The sequence below is a fragment of the Macaca fascicularis genome, chromosome 12, assembly GCF_037993035.2.
Source record: "Macaca fascicularis isolate 582-1 chromosome 12, T2T-MFA8v1.1".
Classification (NCBI taxonomy): domain Eukaryota; kingdom Metazoa; phylum Chordata; class Mammalia; order Primates; family Cercopithecidae; genus Macaca; species Macaca fascicularis.
Window position 1 is genome coordinate 71,536,002 of NC_088386.1, and position 19,916 is coordinate 71,555,917.

The 19,916-nt window shown below is 36.2% G+C and overlaps 1 protein-coding gene across 9 annotated transcripts in view; it reads right to left on the reverse strand.

The window, feature by feature from the left end:
* Window positions 1-17,901, reverse strand: part of LNPK (lunapark, ER junction formation factor) — a 78,820-nt gene extending 60,919 nt beyond the window's left edge. For 6 of the 9 annotated variants that reach the window (XR_012420950.1, XR_012420951.1, XM_045367293.3 and 3 more), the window contains exons 1-4: window positions 17,770-17,869; window positions 11,512-11,600; window positions 9,130-9,171; window positions 8,184-8,371 (exon numbers count right to left, since the gene is read on the reverse strand). Coding sequence is in view for 7 of the 9 variants with exons in the window: in XM_045367293.3 (XP_045223228.1) it covers window positions 8,184-8,371; window positions 9,130-9,171; window positions 11,512-11,538 (257 nt within the window). In the remaining 2 variants the exon portion in view is untranslated. Of the gene's footprint in view, window positions 1-8,183; window positions 8,372-9,129; window positions 9,172-11,506; window positions 11,601-17,001; window positions 17,182-17,769 lie in introns of those variants that run through there. The other 3 variants (XM_045367292.3, XM_074008604.1, XM_015432384.4) reach the window with 2 other exon arrangements.
* Window positions 17,902-19,916: the final 2,015 nt, after the last annotated feature.

Here is a 19,916-nt window from a genome sequence, read left to right on the forward strand (position 1 = left end):
ATTCACACACAAAATCCTGAATCATAAGGAAAATTCTAGTTAGCCTGGAACACAGGAAGATATGCCTTCATACCAACACAACCTATAAATAACTGACCCAAAGTGAATGTATCACATAGTGAAAGGTTTTAAATAATTATAAAAACCAAAAGCCAAAAAAAAAATGGTTTCAAAACAGACCAACTTCTTTCATATCAACAAATATTAAGTGGGCTAAACTCACTAAGGTAAAAGAAAAAGACCTCCACACTGTATCACCAGACAAAACCCAACTCTATAATGTAAATGGATGCATCTAAAACTAAGAGTCTTTTAAGGTTGAAAATAAAACCATAGACAAAGGTATAGCAGGCAAATGCAAACAAAACAAGGGTTGTGATCTTAAAACCCCAATGGTCAAATTTTTTTAAAAAACCTTTAAACTAAAAAAAGGTCACATTATAAAGTTTTAAAAAAAAAACATCATTCCTTTCCAAAAAACGTTGCTAGAGCAACTGAGCATATCCACAGGCAAAAACAAAAAACAAAAATTAAACCACCTCGACCTGAACCTTGATTAACTCAAAATGGATTATGAACTTAAAAGTAAAAAAAAAAAAAAAAAAAAAAAAAAAAAAAAAAAAATTAAGGCATAGAAAAACACGTAAGAGAAAACCTTCACAACCTGTAGCAAGGTAAAGTGGTCTCAGAATTGACAAGAAAAACACAATTAACAAAGGGAAAAACTGATAACTTGAACCTCATCAAAATTAAAAACTTTTGCTCTGCAGAAGACCCTGTTGGGAGAATGAAAAGACAATCTAAAGACTAGGGGAAAAAAAGCTGTAAACCATATATATCCAACAAAGAACTCTTTTTTGTTTTTTTTGTTTTGTTTGAGACGGAGTGTAGCTCTGTTGCCCAGGCTGGAGTGCAGTGGGGTGCGATCTCGATTCACTGAAACCTCCGCCTCCTGGGTTCAAGTGATTCTCCTGCCTCAGCCTCCTGAGTGGCTGGGATTACAGGCACGCGCCACTATGCCTGGCTAATTTTTGTATTTTTTGTAGAGACGAGGTTTCATATGTTGGTCAGGCTGGTCTTGAACTCCTGACTTCGTGATCTACCGGCCTCAGCCTCCCAAAGTGCTGGGATGACAGGCGTGAGCCACTGCGCCCAGACAGAACTTTTATCTATAATATATAAAGAATTCTCAAAATTCAAGAGTAACAAAAACGAATAATCCAATTAGAAAATTGGACAAGTCATGAATAAACATTTTGCTGAAAAAGATACATATTAATGGCAAATAAGCACATGAAACATCCTCAGCCATTAGGAAAATAAAAATTAAAACCACAATGAGATATTGCTACATACCTATCAAAACAGTCAAAACAGAAAATAGTGATTAACACCAAATGCTGGCAAGGATGTAGAGAAACTAGATCACTCATACCCACCTAGTGGCAATGTAAAATGGTATATTTACTCTGAAAAAAAGTTTAGCAATTTCTTATAGAACTAACATGTACTCACTATATACTCCAGCATTTGCACCCTTGGGCATACACCCCAGAGAAATGACTTATGTTCATATAAAAACCTGTACAAAATAGTCATTGCAGGCTTATTTGTAATAGCAAGAACTGGAAACAATGCAAATGGTGTTCAGTAGGTGAATGGTTAAACCATGGTCCATTAACACCAAGGAATACTACTCAGAGAAAGAAAGGAACTATTGATACATTGAACAACTTGGATAAATCTCAAGAATATACTGAGCAAAAAAAGCCAATTTCAAAAGGTTACATACTATGTGATTCCATTTTGTAACATTCTTGAAATAACAAATTTGTGGAGATAGAAAACAGATTAATGGATGGCAGGGGCTAGGAATGGGGAAAGTGGAGGAAGACATGTATGGCTATAAAGAAGTAGCAAAAAGGAGCCTTGTGGTGATGGAACAGTTCTGGATCTGAATTGTGGGGTGGTTACACAAAGCTACAGGCGATAAAACTGCATAGAAATATAAAACCCACTCAAAGGAATTCATATAAAACTGATGAAATCTGAATAGGCTCCGTGGATTGAAGCAATGTCAATTTCCTGGGTGTGAAAGTTTACTACAGTAGTTCTCCCTTAATCTCAGTGATATGTTCCAAGATCCCCAGTGGATGCCTGAAACCATGAACAGTACCAAACCCAACATATATGAAGTTTTTTTCTATACATACATATCATGTAGGTATAGGGATTTAATTTATAAATTAGGCAAAGTAAGAGATTAACAAAAATAACCAATAATAAAATAGAACAAGTATAACTATACTGCAATAAAAGTTATATGAATGTAGTCTCTCTTGAAAAACTAATATTTTCAGACTGCAACTGACCACAGTTAACTGAAACTGCAAAGGGCAAAACTGTGGATGAAGGAAAAACTACTGTACAGATGTTACCATTGGGGTAAGCTAGGTGAGGTACCTGCAACCTGCCTGTACATTTTTTTCTGCAACTTCCTGTAAACCTATAATTTTTTCGAAATTAAAAATTACTTTTAAAGGATGTGTTTACAATGAAGATATAACAGAAATACTCATGCAAAAAGCAAAGCATCAACATTCATAAAACAAAACTAAAAGAAATACAGGGAAAAGTAGAAATACATTTTTATTAGGATATAGAAGATCTATACAGCATAAGGTAGTTCTCATTGCTAATATTAAACTCTGTGTAACTGAAAAAAGAGAATATATCTTCAAATGTTCATGAAACACTTAAAAAATTGACCAAATAACATTCCACCAAAAAACTCAATAAATTTAAATCAGAAATATTTAAAATTCTCTGAAAGCAATACAATAAAACTAGAAATTGTAACTAAGACAATAAATAAAAATATAAATACATATTTGCCATCCATAAATAACTCACAGATTATAACTCCCTCTAAAAAAATCCCATCTTGTAAATAACCAAAATAAATCACTATATATCAAGACCCATGGCATAAAACTAAAGCAGTGGTCAGAAAGTATCATAGTTTCAAACACATGTACAGTGCTATTATTTCAACAAATAAAGAATGAAAATAAAGAAAAGTTTTTGGATGCTTTTATAAAATGATCACAATACTGAAAGCAGAAATTTTTCCGGAATTCAAGAATGATTCAATGTTTAATATAATCCCTTCGTATCAAGAGAAGATGAAAAGTCATATGGAATCTCCATAGATAATGAATTGTATTTAACAACATTCAACAACCTTTCTTGATTTAAAAAAAAAAAAAACTAAATACAGTAAGAATAGGTAGAAAATTCCTTAACATGATCAAATGTATCTGTCTCAATCCAAAAGTCAGAATAATGCCCAATGGTGAAACATCAGAAGAATTCCCAAAAAAACACATCAAGTATGTCCACTATTTTCTCTACAACACTGTCCTGTTAAGCTAACATAATTAGCCAAGAGAAAAAAAATCAAAAATATCTAACAAGAAAAAATATCAAATGAAAGAAACAAAAGGAGGTGGTAAAATTATTGCTATTTACAGATTATATGACTACATACTTGGAAACTCTCAAAGAATCAACCAAAAAAATTATTAGAAACAATAAGACTATTATTGCAGTTGAATATAAAATTGGTATAGAAAATCACTACATTTATATATACAATCAGTTGAGAAATAAAAATTCTTTGACTCACATTCATCGAAGCATTTGTTCTTTTCTGAATGAAATTAATGCTACTTGGAACATTACTACAGCATGTATTTTTGTTCAATAATATCTAATGACTTGAACTAAAAAAATATGTGTCCTAGCAGCAAATACTTGGAACTTCAATATAATAGAATCACACGGAGGACAGCTTCAACATTTTAAAACCTCAATATTCAGTGTTTCACTGTACTCAAACTAAAAATGCTAAAAGTTGAAATATAGCAGAATATCTCAATTCAATCAATATAACTAAACCTTCCTTACTTTGGGTAAAGAATTAACATTCTATAAACCTGGTGGTTTTTCACCAACGTTCATATTATACAACATTATTTTGTTACCTCTTTCGCCCTTTCTGCCAAACTTGTGTTCTTTTTCAAACAACCGTATCATAAGCCCTATCCAATTTATAAAAATGTTTTTAGATGAGATTTAGCAATATATAAATCTAACGATGAGTCGGGCATGGTGGCTCATGCCTGTAATACCAACACTTTGTGAGGCCGAGATGGGCAGATCACTTGAAGCTAAGAGTTCAAGACCAACCTGGTCAACATGCTGACACCCCATCTCTACTAAAACAAACAAACAAAAAAACACACAAAAATTAGACAGGAATGTAGTGAATGCCTATAATTCCCACTACTTAGGAGGCTGAGGCACGAGAGCTTGAGCCTGGGAGGCAGAGGATGTAGTGAGTCAAGATTTCGCCATTTCACTCCAGCCTGGGCAACAGAGTAAAAACTCTGTCTCAAAACAAAACAAAACAAAAAAACAAAAGCTAAAGTTGAATTGATATACAGGTCTTAATATTTATAACTATGTCGACTTCTTTGTCAGCTTATTTAACCACCAAAGACTTCAGCAAAAATTACCTTCATGTTTAGGCAAAATAGTAACAATGATTTATTTTGATGTAAAAAATAAGAATTGAGTAACTTTTTGCTTTTGTTTTTTTTTGGGGGGCATATAACTCAACACCATTTTTCCTTACAAATGTCTTCTTTATTATATATAAAAGCCTTATCTAAAAATTCCTTTTGAGGTTATTTCTGGGCCTGTCGCCCAGGTTGGAGTGCAGTGGCTGGACCTCGGCTCACTGTAAGCTCTCCCTCCCGAGGTTCATGCCATTCTCCTGCCTCAGCCTCCTGAGTAGCTGGGACTAAGGAGCCCACCACCATGCTGGGCTAATTTTTTGTATTTTTAGTAGAGACAGGGCTTTACCGTGTTAGCCAGGATGGTCCCGATCTCCTAACCTCGTGATCCACCCACCCTGGCCTCCCAAAGTGCTGAGATTATAGGCGTGAGCCACCCCGCCTGGCTAAAATACACTTGTATTCTTATTAGTGTATCATGAAACAAACATTTAACTTTCTTCAAAAGGTTACAAATTATGTTTGTCAACCTAGCTGGATTGAGGAAATACCTAACATGTGCTACTTGTGGGGAGAGACAGGAGGCATGAAAATTATATAAGAACAAATCCCTATCCTTAAATGGCTTTCAATTTAAGTGTAGATACAAGAAGAGAAATAGGAATATGATCACCTTCCTCAATTCCCTTGCTTAAATTTCTTCCCCAACAACCCCATTTTGAGAGGCAAAAACAAACCAAACAAGAAAATTATGGCTAATTCCTTTGGGAAGGTCAATACCTCATGATGATGATCAGTCTCTAAAATTACAGAGAATGACATGTCTAGAAAGTTAAAATTTATAAAAGTAAGGTATCCAGAAGTAAAAGTCTACAAGATTGCTTGTAGCATTAGTTAACACAGAAACAAAACTTAATGGTTGCTGACTTAGAAAATGAACCAACTCCCAAGGTAATGCATATTTGCCAGAATAATGCAGAAATACAAAATTGTAACTTTACGTAACTCAAACCTTCCCTCAATATGGTGTGTAGTCTCAATGACTCCTACAAAATAAATTCAGCACTTATATTATGATTTAAGTTTCAGTAATACTTGAAAAGATCAGAGGGAGATAAATATACTATTGAATCTGAAAGGCAGAAAAACAACAAGTGGAATTATACTAAACTCCTCCATATTACATTCTGAAGTAAAACTATAATAAATTTCAAAGGATGTTATATAGAGTATTGATATTCTACCATAAAGAATAATTTTGGAATAGTTATACAATATATGCTCAGTCCTGATCCATGACCTTTCCAGTAAAAGCATTTGGGAAACCGGGAATGTGTAGACAGCAGTCACTTTTTACAGATATCAGGTAGATTTCTAAACTATATAATCAATGTAGACAGTGTTGAGCAAAACAACATACTTTATTGTCCCTTTTGCCTCTAAGTCTTTAAGTAAATCCGAGTCCAGACCTCAAAACTGTTTGCTATAATTTAGATATTTGATCCTCCAAACCTCATATTGAAATTTGTCCCCCAGTGTTGGAGGTGGGGCCTAATGGGAGGTGTTTGGGTCACGGGGGCGGATCTCATGAACAGATGAATGTCCTCCCTAGGGCATTGTGAGAGTTTGCCCTCTATTAGTTCCTGAGAGAGCTGGTTGTTAAAAAGAAACTGGCACCTCCCCTATCTCTTGCTTTCTCTCTCACCAAGTGATCTCTGCATATGCTGTCCCCCCATTACCTTCCGCCAGGAGTGAAGCAGCCGGAGGCCCTCACCAGATGCAGATGCTGGTGCCATACTTCTTGCACAGTCTACAGAACCATGAGCCAAATAAACCTCATTTCTTTATAAACTACCCAGCCTCAGGTATTCCTTTATAGCAACACTAACAAACTAAGACACTGTTTCCCAAAGAAAAAAGTCCAGGGATAAGCTCACATTGCACACAAAAGGCAACAATTCACGTTACAAACATAAGAAAGTGTCCTGCATTAAGTCTTCTTTCTTTTTACCACATCCACTTTCAAATTGTGCTTTATTTCATGCTTTTTTGATTGTCATCGATCAGAAGGACAATGTTATTCTTTGTTGGATAACCAGTCTTTGCTTCAAAAAGTGAAAAGCTCACTAAAATAGAAGCTACTACAGTTGAGAACGAGGTCACAAATATCAATGAGACAAAGTGAAAAATGGCTATGAAGCTAAACAAGCCAAGATATACTAGATGCAGGTGATGCAGAAAAATCAGAGCGACACAGTAAGGATTAGAAAGCTTCATACCCAAAATATCAGAAAGATTGAATTGAAGAAATTACATTTTTTAAAGAAATAAAGTTTTCCTGCTTCTAAAGAACAATTAGTATATAATTTATTTGCCCCCCAAAAAACTTTTATGAATCATAATAGCAAATCTAAATCATAGTTTTTGGATAGCCATTATAATTAACACAGTAGAGTTCCCTATCAGACATTCCGTTACAACTAGATACAAGTCTTTTATGATCAAAAAAATTAATCTTTATATGGAAATAGATGTAAAGTGCATTTCTGAGTGTTTAAAAGTACTTAAATCAACTAAACATCTCATTCTACTTTGTAAATTGCTTTTCTCTCCTCTTATGAAAAAAGTATAAGGGAAACAAGGAAAAGGGGCTCACAATTATAAAATCCACTACTACTGGGATAAAAGCATTCCAAAAGATTTCAAAACGTGAAAACAAAGAAATTAGCAGAGACAATTATTTTGCAATATTATGAAAGCACTCAATTTCAGCTCTTGTAGCTACATACAAACTTATAATTTTACAAGCTTCAGGAGTTCCAATTTGAAAATATGCCCTGCACTAAAGACTAAACAAACACATTTTTTATAGTAGTACCCAGACTGAGGCAATGCCCCTATTAAATGCTCCCATAGCATTTTACACTTCTCTTTTATAACATTCATCATACTCATTACTTAATGTTTGCAGTCTAAGATATACAGTCAGAGAGTTTTGTATTTTTATGTACCATACACCATTATAATCCAATGTCTAAACAATTGGTACCCATAAATACTTGTTGACTGAATAAACAAACTTTTTATCAAATTGTCTCCCAAAATTCTCAGTCATGATATACCTCCTATACAGTGCTGTATTATAAAATATTTATAAAATAAGGGTCAATTGCTTTATAGCAGTGACTATACAGCAGTAAAAAGAAGGAAAGAGAGTTGGGGTGAATGGAATACATTCAGAATAATTTGAGCAGTTATTCTTTTGGTTTTACAAACCCTGCCCCACTTGCCATTACCCCCTACTCCACACCCAATGCCCCTAGGGGAGCATGGTCATCTACTAGAAAATCATAAAACATTGCCATATAGAGCAATTATTACTCATATTACTAGGTAATACTCCTCAGGTATATTGGATTACAAATGAAGGTTTAAAACAATTGTTCTACTATTTTTAAAAAATCTTTTCAAATTGTGAAAGAAATTCAAACTCAATCAGATATTACCATTTAATAATAAAGAGACTGAATATATATACTAGATATACATTAAGACTCTCTAGTCAGAAAAGGAAAAGATCAACAAAAAGAATAATTTACTTACATCAATGGAAAAGCAAAAAATGGGAGTGTCATGGCAAGTCTTGCTGTAAATTCATCAGGAAGATACCACAAATATACAATTAAGCATGTAAACAGATAGAGAACTGAGGAATACAGAATTAATCTTCCAACCCATAATTTTTGTAATCTCTGATTTTTTTCCCTAAATTCTTCCAATGCTTGAATTTCCTGTTAAGAGAAAATTATTCCGTTAGTAAATTTCAAACTTCATAAAGAAATTAAAATGTTAAAAAATGTTAACAGGAAAGATATTTAAGAAAAAACTCTTATTTAAAGTTCAATAAAGCATAATACCCTAACCGTTTAAAACAGAACATAATATGTAAAAGAAAACTAAAACTGAGGTTAAAAATTTATAATGCTTATTCTAACAAAGCAATTTTACAATGCAAAATTAAGTACTATTTTTAAACTATCAAATTGGCAAAGATTCAGGGAATGAAATTGGTATCAGCAATAATATTTGTTGAGTCAAATAAGTAATAATTCCTCCTATAAAAGGCATTTTAAAAATCTGGCAATAAGAAAAAGAATTAATAAAAATTAAAACCGTAACCCATCTATTTATCACTCTCCATATTCCCAGAAAATCATTTTTTATACTATATAAAAAGCTGTGAAAATTTTGTAGACTGATAAAAACTATTATACAGTATCTCATCTATTTTGTCCTACCTGTAACATTTATTTACACCACACTATAGATCTAATTTCATTCTAACTGGCTCTATTACTTGAAACAGACTTCTTAAGTCACTGATAGACTTTAGATTTTTTTGAGGTCACATAACATTAAAGTTCTCAGACTCACTCTATATCATTTCTCAATTCCCATACCAGATTTGGTCTTCAAAATAATATATACTACAATAATATTTATTTAATACCTAAAATGAATTAAAATACCTTACAGCCAAAGAACATACCTTATCTATACTTTCTAGAACTTCTACAGTTGAAGGTTTTGTCTGTTACAGAAACAGAAACAAGAGACAGCATTAAAACGTATCACAAACTTTTATGTTTTGATATAATCATTAAAGAACATTTATTTCAAAATTGAATTTTCTCAAATGTTATCAGGCAAATATGTATTCTTGTTTATAACTAAGATTTACTTAAATAAAAATTATAATTGCAAACAGAACTACGTAAGAGTAAAGAAATAAGCATTTCCCTACTTAACTTTTTTTAATCCTAGAAAGACTTTGAATTCTGATGGCTCAATTTTTACCATTCTTAACCTCAATAAAACACACTGTTATAGAAAGAAACAAATTTTGGCCAGGTACGGTGGCTCGCGCCTGCACTTTGGGAGGCCAAGGTGAGCGGATCACTTAGGGTCAGGAGTTTGAGACCAACCTGGTCAACATGGTGAAACACCATCTCTACTAAAAATCCAAAAATTAGCTGGGCGTGGTGGCATGCGCTTGTAATCCCAGCTACTCAGGAGGCTCAGGCACGAGATTTGCTTGAACCCGGGAGCCAGACATTGCAGTGAGCTGAGATCGCACCACTGCACTCTAGCCTGGGTGACAGAGAAAGACTGCATCTCAAAAAAATTTTTTAATTAAATTAAAAAATTAAAATACTGCACATTTTCCTCCAAAAAAATTTCTTAGGAATGATTACTCAAAAGAATTAACACATTAAAAAAATTTACAGACTAAAAATAGTCTGATTGGCTATTGCTAAAAGTTCACTTAAGACTCTGGAGGTCAAAATCAACAGGTTATCTTCATTCTAAATTCCTAAAGTACTTTTTGAAGATCAGATTTTAAAAGGACATCTAAGAATACTTCATTATAGCAAAGCTTGTTTGCCAAAGGTATTTTTTATACATCTAGAATAAAAATCAGCCAAAATCACTCATAAAACACTTGAAAAAATATTTACCAATTACATACTCAACAATCCAAGAGGGTAATGAATATCAGGTCATTGTAGTTCCCATAAGAGTTGTTAACATTAGAGTTAACCATATGAAATTGACATTTTGCTAAGCCCAAGCAGTTGAATACTGGCAATTTCATATGGTTCAACCTAATATGAAAGACAAAGCAAGAAGAGATAAATTTGATCCTTGGGCAGATTATTAAAAGGTCATAACAGGGTCAATATAATGCTGATCCAAAACAAGGCTGTTCCAGCAACAGCCCAAAACCTAAGTTATGTACCAAGTATAGTTAGACTCTATTATTATGGTAGTAAGGAGAAAAAAACAATAAGTAGTTTATCCTAGACTACCTTATCTCCTCTTACATTTGAAAAAAGCATTTATATAATTTTTTTTTCTTTTATTTGAGACAGAGTCTAGCTCTGTCGCCCAGGCTGGAGTGCAGTGGCAAAATCTCGGCTCACTGCAACCTTCATCTTCTGGGTTCAAGCGATCCTGCCTCAGCCTCCCGAGTAGCTGGGATTACAGGCGCCCACGACCACGCCCAGCTAATTTCTGTATTTTTAGTAGAGACGGGGTTATATAATTTATACAATTCATATTTTCGAGCTGTAACTTTGAGATACTTCCTCTAAAAGCTTATCCAATAAAATCAAACTGAATTTCTAATTTTGTTTAACCTATAAATTCTAAAAGCACATGCAGTGTGACTTTAGTCAATATTTATGATAAGCTTCAAGTAAAAAGATACAGTGTGTAAGAAACAAATATTGTATAGAATACTTTCTTTCTTTTTTTTGAGACAGAGTCTTGCTCTGTCACCCAGGCTGCAGTGCAGTGGCACGATCTCGATTCACTGCAACCTCTGCCTCCTGGGTTCATTCTCCTGCCTCAGCCTCCCGAGTAGCTAAGATTATAGGTTCACACCACTACGCTGAGCTAATTTTTGCATTTTTAGTGGAGACAGGGTTTCACCATGTTGGCCAGGCTGGTCTCAAACTCCTGAACTCATGATCTGCCCACCTCGGCCTCCCAAAGTGTTGGGATTACAGGCGTGAGCCACCGCACCCGGCCTAGAGTACTTATTTTCAACTACCTTTCAAATAAGCTTGAAATTTAGGAAGTATAAGAAAACAAGATAGCCATTTGCACACAAATACAGAAATACAGAAATAAAAATAATTCATACATCCAAATGAAATAATTCTGTTACACAGAGGCATTGGACACCTACAGAACAAGTGGAAGTATCAAAATAAAAAATAGAAAAGTAATTCAAAAGAGAAGAAAAAAGTTAAGGAAAACAGCAAACTACTATTCAGGGCTATAATGAAAGGAGACTTTCACAAATAGCTTTATGTGACACTTTTATATTAGACTCAAGAACTAGCTGTAAAGAAAAGTACCTTACCCTCCATCGAGAAAATAATCCACCCATCTTTTATTTGTAGAAACTGGGCACAATGATAAATATCATCAATTGTCCAAAGGAATTCACAGCTAGAAATAAAGCAAATATTTAAAATGTTAAGTTAAATACACAGCATACCCACTATAGATGTTGCAATACTGCCTAAAAAATGTTATGAAATATTAATTTCTTTGGACTCCACATATATGGAATTTGATATCAGACAGTTATTGGGATACAGTCTATCTTTTTTTATTATTATTATTTTTTGAGATGGAGTCTCTCTGTGTTGCCCACGCTAGAGTGCAGAGGCGAGATCTCACCTCATTGCAACTTCCGCCTCCCAGGTTAAGTGATTCTTGTGCCTCAGCCTCCTGAGTAGCTGGGACTACAGGTGTGCACCACTACGCCTGTCTAATTTTATATTCTTGATAGAGACAGAGTTTTGCTATGTTGGCCAGGCTGGTCTTGAACTCCTGGCCTCAAGTGATCTGCCCACCTCGGCCTCCCAAAGTGCTGGGATTACAGGCGTGAGTCATCGCACACTGCCAAGTCCACCTTTTAAAAATCCATTCTTCAAAACCAGAACAGATTTAAAAGTGAAAATAAAGTTTGAAAAGCTTTTCAAATGACAATGAAGTTTAGAAATGTATATTCTTACCACTTTGCTATTTTCTATTCTTTAAAATATGTTCTCTATGTTGTTCTGGGAACAAAGTTTTACCATACTACTTTCATACTATATACTTAAATAAAATCATTTCTACCATCCAGCTGTCTCCCAACTAAACTAGTTATCTGGAGTAGGAGTGTTTTACAATGTTTAGAATATAACCTTACAAGTAATAAGAGAAAGCCGCAACCAAGTTATTAATAAGAAAATAAGGATTACAAGGCTATCTGTGACCTTTAGCAAATCACTTAATGATTCTGAGCCTTAATTTTCTTTTCTCTAAATTACAGTTAATAATACCACCACTTTCTCATAGGATAGTCTTTAGTATTACCATCTCACAGATAAGAAAACTAAGTGAAAAGAGGTTTAGTGATTTGTCCAATAGCTCAGAAGAAATATGGCCTAGAGTCCCTTTATCTTCAGATTTCTAGCCTCTATTACTAAACACTACTGTTCAATGCCCAAATAAACATTTCTCCCTAACATTGTGTACAAGTCCCTGAAGCTAGTTGACCTTCAATTCAGCTAGCTCTATAATCACTTCTTTTAGTTGTTTTTCTATGACTCTCAAATGTTTTATAACAGACTCAACAATATTATATTCTAAATCAACTTACTGGACAACGATTATGTAAATTTTTATTCTTTTAAGTTGAATTGTTAAAAGTATAATTTCAAACTGACATATTTTAACCAGGTTACAGTTAGATACTTGCCAATGTATAAAACTACTTCTTTTCCACCCCCAAAAAGGTTACCTATGTCGTATTTCTCACATTTTTTAACTGTAAATGTAAACACAAAATAATACCAGTATCAAGTAAGAACCCTCACTCCGCAAAATTATTTATATACCATAACTAGCATAAGGCATAGCTATCTTGGAGTTTCTTAGAAAAGTAACAAAGAGCTTAACCGTAAAATACTTTTACTCACAAAGTAATTTTTAAGGACAGAAACACCTATAATCTGTCCTGAAAAACTCTAAAGTTTATAACTATAATGAATGTTTCAAGTCATATTTAAGTTGCAAGCTAAATGTTATTAATCATTTAGTATTTTCTAAAATGTGGTTGTAGAAAATCCAGGAACTTTCATGAATTAAACTATAAATTTCTATCTGAATCATGACAGTAAGTAAATCTAAAAACCCTCTTGAGATGCTAAAAATAATTACCAAAAAGGTGGGTGGAGGGAGTAGATTCATATGAATCACTTGTTATTCTCAAAATACACATCATTCCACTATTCTGGAACTAGTGTATGGTGTCTAGCAGTGTTCTGTACACAACCAACCTACATATTTTGAAGTAGAATTACGTCCTTCAATGTCAAGTTTGTAACCATCACACACTGAGACTATGATCAGAATTTTTAATATTTGAAACTAATGACAACAACAATATCAAACAACAGTATCAGTTAAACACTTAGTAAGTACTTAATTTCTAGCGGCCCTAAAACAAATGCTGTGTGTGTGTGTGTGTGTGTGTGTGTATACATTTTTTTTTTGAGACAGAGTCTCACTGACACCCAGGCTGGAGTGCAGTGGTGAGATCTTGGCTCACTACAACCTCCATCTCCAGGGTTAAAGCAATTCTCCCACCTCAGTCTCCAAAGGCGTAGCTGGGACTACAGGCACACACCACCACAACCAGCTAATTTTTTTTTTTTTTTTTTGGTAGAGACAGGGATTTCACCTTGTTGGCCAGGTTGGTCTCGAACTCCTGGCCTCAAGTGATCTGCCCACCTTGGTCTCTCAAAGTGCTGGGGATTATAGGCGTGAGCCACCACGCCCAGCCCAAATGCTTTATATTAATTTTAGCATTTAGATACTACTATCCCTCCATTTTAAAAATGAGAAATCTAAGAGAAGTGAAGTAGTGTGCTAAGTAATATCCCAAAGACAGTAAGCAGCAGAGCCAAACATAGTATTTTAGTTTTGATTTTTTAAGCACCCAGCTATTACCAATAACACAAAATCAGAAATAAAGTCTGCTTTGTATAGATTAGATTGGAATATTTATATGTAAAATATATGAAAGCACCTCTGACATTATCAAATAGTTGGTAAACAAATCTACTGATTTGAAAAGTGAGTAATAAGCACACGAAACAGTATTAGTACAATGTATCGTGTAACCCAATTCCTTTATTTGATTACATTTGAGTGTTTAAATCTGCATTAAAGAGAAGTTAAATGATTTGCAAAATCATGTAGCTCCAGCTAGGGACAGAACTGGTACTAGAAGTCTGCAAGCACAGCCTTTACTTGTTTACTGCATATCAATTTTAAAGTAAGTACAATATGAAATACATGCATAATATCACTATACCAATTTTGACAATTATTTGCTTAAAGAATTGTTTTGGTATTAATGAAACAATCTACATCTTAGCCTCTAAGACCCCAGAAGCAAGGGATTATGCTGTTAAATTTGTAGTCTAAAACAATATTAGAGTGATAGTCATTAAATGCCATATCCAGGCTTTCAGGTTCATAATCAAAGAAACGGTCAACCTGCACTAGCAATTTTTCTATCAAATTCCAATATTAAAAGAACTGATTTACTGTAATGCACATGTAATAAGTGGTACTTTCTAACAGACCTGAAAACATAACAAAAGTAAACAATTAAATCAAATATTGCTCCATACCTTTAATTTCAGACCTCTTCTGTATTCAACCACTGGTTCTCTCCTTTCCACGCAAGTATCTTAACTCCAAGTCCTGTGGCCCACCACTTACTGTGCAATTTTGGACATATCAGTTACTTAACCTATCTGCTACTCAATTTCCTCATCAGTAAAAGAAGGATAGTTAAGGACCCTCTTAAATGTTGAAAGACTTAAATGACATAATGTATTCTAAACTATTTACAACAGTGCTTGGCACACAGTGATTGCTCAATACAAACTGTTTTTACTGCTGTGGTTGTTGCTATTTTCTAATCCATCTCTCCTTTCTTTCAAATACATGGAAAATATATGGGAACCGAATAACCCTTGCATTTCCTTCTGAGGCATAAATCAGTTCACTTGTCCTGGATTGGACAGATGGTTCAACCTCAAGTGACTTTTCTCCAAGAACTCTCCCATGAACATGTACAGAGCGTTTCTTTCCACTCTGGTCTGATACCACAACAGGACCTGTCATGACCTTAAGAGATGGATGCATCTAAGTGTGTTTTTCTTTTTGTTGAGACTGAGTCTCACTCTGTCTGTTGCCCAGGCTGGAGTGCAGTGGCATAATCTCAGCTCACTGCAACCACTGCCACCTGGGTTCAAGTGATTCTCCTGCCTCAGCCTCCCATGTAGCTGGGATTACAGGTGTGTGCCACCACTCCCGGCTAATTTTTGTGGTTTTAGTAGAGACAGGGTTTCACCATGTTGCCCTGGCTGGTCTCGAACTCATAACCTCAAGTGATCCGCCTGCCTTGGCCTCGCAAAGTGCTGAGATTACAGGCATGAGCAACCCCATCCGACCTAAATGTGTTTTTCAATGAACAATAATGTCGACCACCTTATTTGAATGTTTTCTACTAATGGCTATTTACACTCAGGTTTGGGTGTCAGAATTTTAAATCTTGGGAAATGTTTTTCTTAAATTTTCACCTCACTCCAAGACACATTAAAATAATGTAATAAAATAGATCTGGATTCAAAATATGGCTCAATCACTTACTAGCTATGCAGTCTTGGGCAGATTACTTAAACTCTCCAAGCCTCAGTTATTGCATCTGCAAAATGGTAAAAATATCTACACTTCACAGAATTGTTGTATAAATTAAATGAAATTATGTATCATTTGGCACAGTGTACAACACATAGTAACTGCTTAATCAATTGTAGCCATTATTATTACCAGAAAACACACCTAGTATTTATATGGAACACATTTCTTTCCAACTTCTTATAAAGAAAGCACTTATTTCATAATTCTAAAATTGGAAAATTATATCACAGTTTGTATTTTTACTAAAATAGATTGCTTTCATTTTCTCTAGTATAAGAAATAGAGCAAAAAATTCTGTAGACTCTGCCATTAAATAATCTTGTAGGCCTTTGAAGAAAACAGCAAAGGAAGTTTTAAGTTTATCAAATTCCATAGTTAAATATAAGCTATTTAATCACCATCAACAGTACCTCCATAACATACTGTACTATACAATTGAAGAGTAAAGGTGATTTGTTCTAGAACTCTAACTTTCAAATGTCCTAACTGAAAAGACAATTCTGAAATAGCCCAAGCCACATTTATTGCTCCTCAAAAAAAATTAATGAAAAGAAGTACATCTCTATTATATATTAAACCCTCTTAATATATAATGATTAAGTGCTTGCTTTCATGGTAAGTCAATTTTCATCTGAACTAAATACCACCAAAAAATTACTATTTGATTATAAATATTTCTATATGAAATCATCTTTTTAATAGCCATATAACTCCTCCTTTTCTTGTATTTTCTTGTTTATATGTTATATAAACAATATATAGGTTTATTAACAGCATTACTGAGCTGATCTCAATAGATAACAGAAAACCTTAAAATTCTAATTTTAAACGCACCACTCCTGTTTAAGAAAATGTGTTAAAAGTCAACTTGGTCTTCTGGGGGCTGCTGAGGAAAAGAGATTAGCATTCCCTGCCAGTTTGAACATATTCCTGAAACCAAGCTTACTCACACCCACCAAACCGTTGTTGAATAGAGTCCATTTTGTCAATGCTGACTCCCAAGAAAACAGTAGACACCAAGCAACACACACTGGAGGCCAAGTGGGAAAAGCAGAACATGGAAAACTCAGTGACTCACGGGTCTTGCTTAGCACTGTGAGAGCACCATCAGCAAAGCTGAGTTGACCAATTCCAACTCTTTCTCAATCCGCAACTATGAACCGATGGAATTTAGATTTGTTTTTCTCCTCCTGCCACGCCTCTGATACTATGCATCTTCGCCCTTCCCGTCCGCCCCACAGCCCACCATCCCTGGAATAAGGACAATGGTTGGAGAGCCTCTTCTCTAAGTAGCACGTACTCCACGCCCACACGCTAGAGTCCGGCAGCATGACACTGACAGTTTTCAGTCCCTTCTGGTCTTTCCAACTCTTGGAGCCTCCACACAACTCAGAAAAAGAAGACGCGGACAGAACGCTCAAAGCGGATAGCTGAGCGTAGGAAATGCTAGTTTGGGACCTTCTGACCTCTTTGCCCCACCTGTGTCGAGGTAAGCTCGACACAGGTGGGCCAAAGAGCTGGGGCTCAAGCCAGTCACTACCTGGAATCTCCCAGAATCAAGCTGGAGAAACTACCAGCCCTAGAGTGGAAAAAAAGGCTTTCGAGACTCCAGCACCACCACTGCCAGTGTGCTGGGAAATCCAGGGAACAAGGCGGCGAGCCTGGGTCAGCGCGCACCATCGCGCAGCCTGACCAGCAGCCGCCGCAGAGCTCTAGGCCACTTGGCAGGAGGCGGGGGCACCAAGGAGAGGCAAGCGGGGAACCCGCAGCTTATTTCCCAGGGGCACAGCTCAGCATGCCTCCCCACTGCAGAGCCCCCCAACTGCCCTCGCCTTGAGCGTTTTACCTGCAAGAAGCGGGCGCAGCCCGGCCCGGGCGTCCACCCCCGCCAGTCTCGGCCGCCACCGCGCAGCCTGCCTCCAGAACAAGCAGCAGCCGCCACTGACAGAGAGACAGGCCCAGCCAACTCCTTCCCATCAAACCCCGCGCTCCCGCCGCTCGCCAATTGGCGCCGCGGCCGGCGCGAGCCACTCCCCTGTCACGTGACCCTACCCGGGGCTGGCAGTTGTTGGGGCGGGTCGGGCGGGAGGTTAGGAGCTTGTGTCTGTGGCCTCCGCAGCCTGCGTAGGCTGCCCGTTGTCGTGTGGCAGTCATGTACTGCAATTTATTATTACTCTTAGAATATAGTTATTTCTTACTCTTCCGCTGCCTGCTTTCCTTTTAAAGCCTGTTCTGACGTCTCGCTGGAGAAGGAAACCCACTGAAACTGGTCCTGGTGGTCTCAGACCGCCGCGCGAGCGAAGCGTGGGGAGGACAAAGGTTGGGAAGTTGAGGATGGAGATGGGTGCATCTGGAAGGGAGTCCGTCCTGAGGAGTCCCCCATCAGCTGTCAGCCAGCCGGCAGCAGAGCAAGTTAAGAGTACACAGCTCCGAAGAAGCCAGTTCCCAACCAAGCCAGTGGAGAAAAGTCAGCCTGGCCCCCAGGAGTGCTTGAGTCCCTGTCAGTCATGGACGTCAAAAAGGGTCATTTGATGACTGGATGCTTACCTCACCGGTGTGAGGTAAGCTTCAAACGCCATATCATGTTGCTTTAAAACCTGCGGGTAACAGCATAAGCTGAGTTTTCTATCTTAGAACTCTTAACCCCAAGAACACTCTTGACAGGTCCTGATAAGTGGACCCACAAAAAACCACCCAGGCTGTATTTGACTCGGATTTGAAACGCTACCTAAACGGTATTAAGTTTCCTTCTCAACTGGAAAAGACAAATAACATGATACCCGAATGAGAAAAATACTAGACGTGCACACAGTAATGTGTGAGCAGGGAAACTTCAGCGAAGGTTTTTATCATGCTTTACCCCATTTATGTGCTTTACCCCATGTGCAAACATTTTTCATGATTTTTTTGTATTTACATACACAAAAAAAGTTTCGATGATTTTTAAAGAGTATAATAATTTTAATATGTTACATTTAAACTTTGACAATGCAAACAGGTTGTCAAGAGAAGAAGCTGAACATTGTCTGGTTGGTAAGAAAATTTATACTAGAGGCTACCACGTAATTCACTGTGGAATTTGCTTGCCCTAATTGCCTAAATATTTAGTTACAGTTCTGTACACTTGAAAGGCTGAGGGGAAGGGAACTACAGCTTAGTGTGTTACTGTGGATCAGGCACTTTCCAAATGTAGAAGAAAATGAGCAGAAACATTTCACCTGTTTTGATATGGAAATTTAGCCATTTTGTTTTTCAATCTTTGCTGTTGCAAAGTATTAAAGTCCTGTGCAGTTTTACAAATACATCTCACCTCAGAAAGATTTCCTTTCCTAAGAAGACTGGGAAGAATGGCTTTCCACTTGCCAATAATGTGTCCTCTGGTTTCAACTGAGCCATCAATGTCTGTACTCCAGCCTGGGCTACCAAGCGATACCCCACCTCTAAAAAAAAAAAAAAAAAAAGGTAGCGAGGGGACAGGGAAGAGCCGGTTGGATGCACGAGATTCCAAACACCTAATCCTGAGATAAAATTCCCTAGGCAATTGCTCTACCAAGAGTAGAGATCTGACCTGGCAAAAGAATGGAGATAAGTATTTAACCATTAACTCTTTTAATCCTCCCAACAACCTTTTAAGTATAGTATCATTTTTCAAATGAGGAAACAAATGTAGAAAGATTATGTACACTGTTGAAGGTAACACTAAACCATTGCCTCCTTTATATCCTTTATAGAAGAGTTCATCAAGCGAATAAAGTGAGGGAAAGACATTACAAGCAGAGAAATCAACATACACGCTATTGTAGCTGGACTTCAGGCTACAGCGTGGTTCCAAATATTTATTGACAAGGCCCCATGTTAAGTGCTGAGGATACAGAGATAAATAAACCATTTGTCCTAAAGCAGCTGACACTAGTGAGAGAAACCTTAAAAAAAAAAAATACAATGCAGACTAAGACTATATAAGTGCTGTGATAGAGGCTAATGTTCACGGTA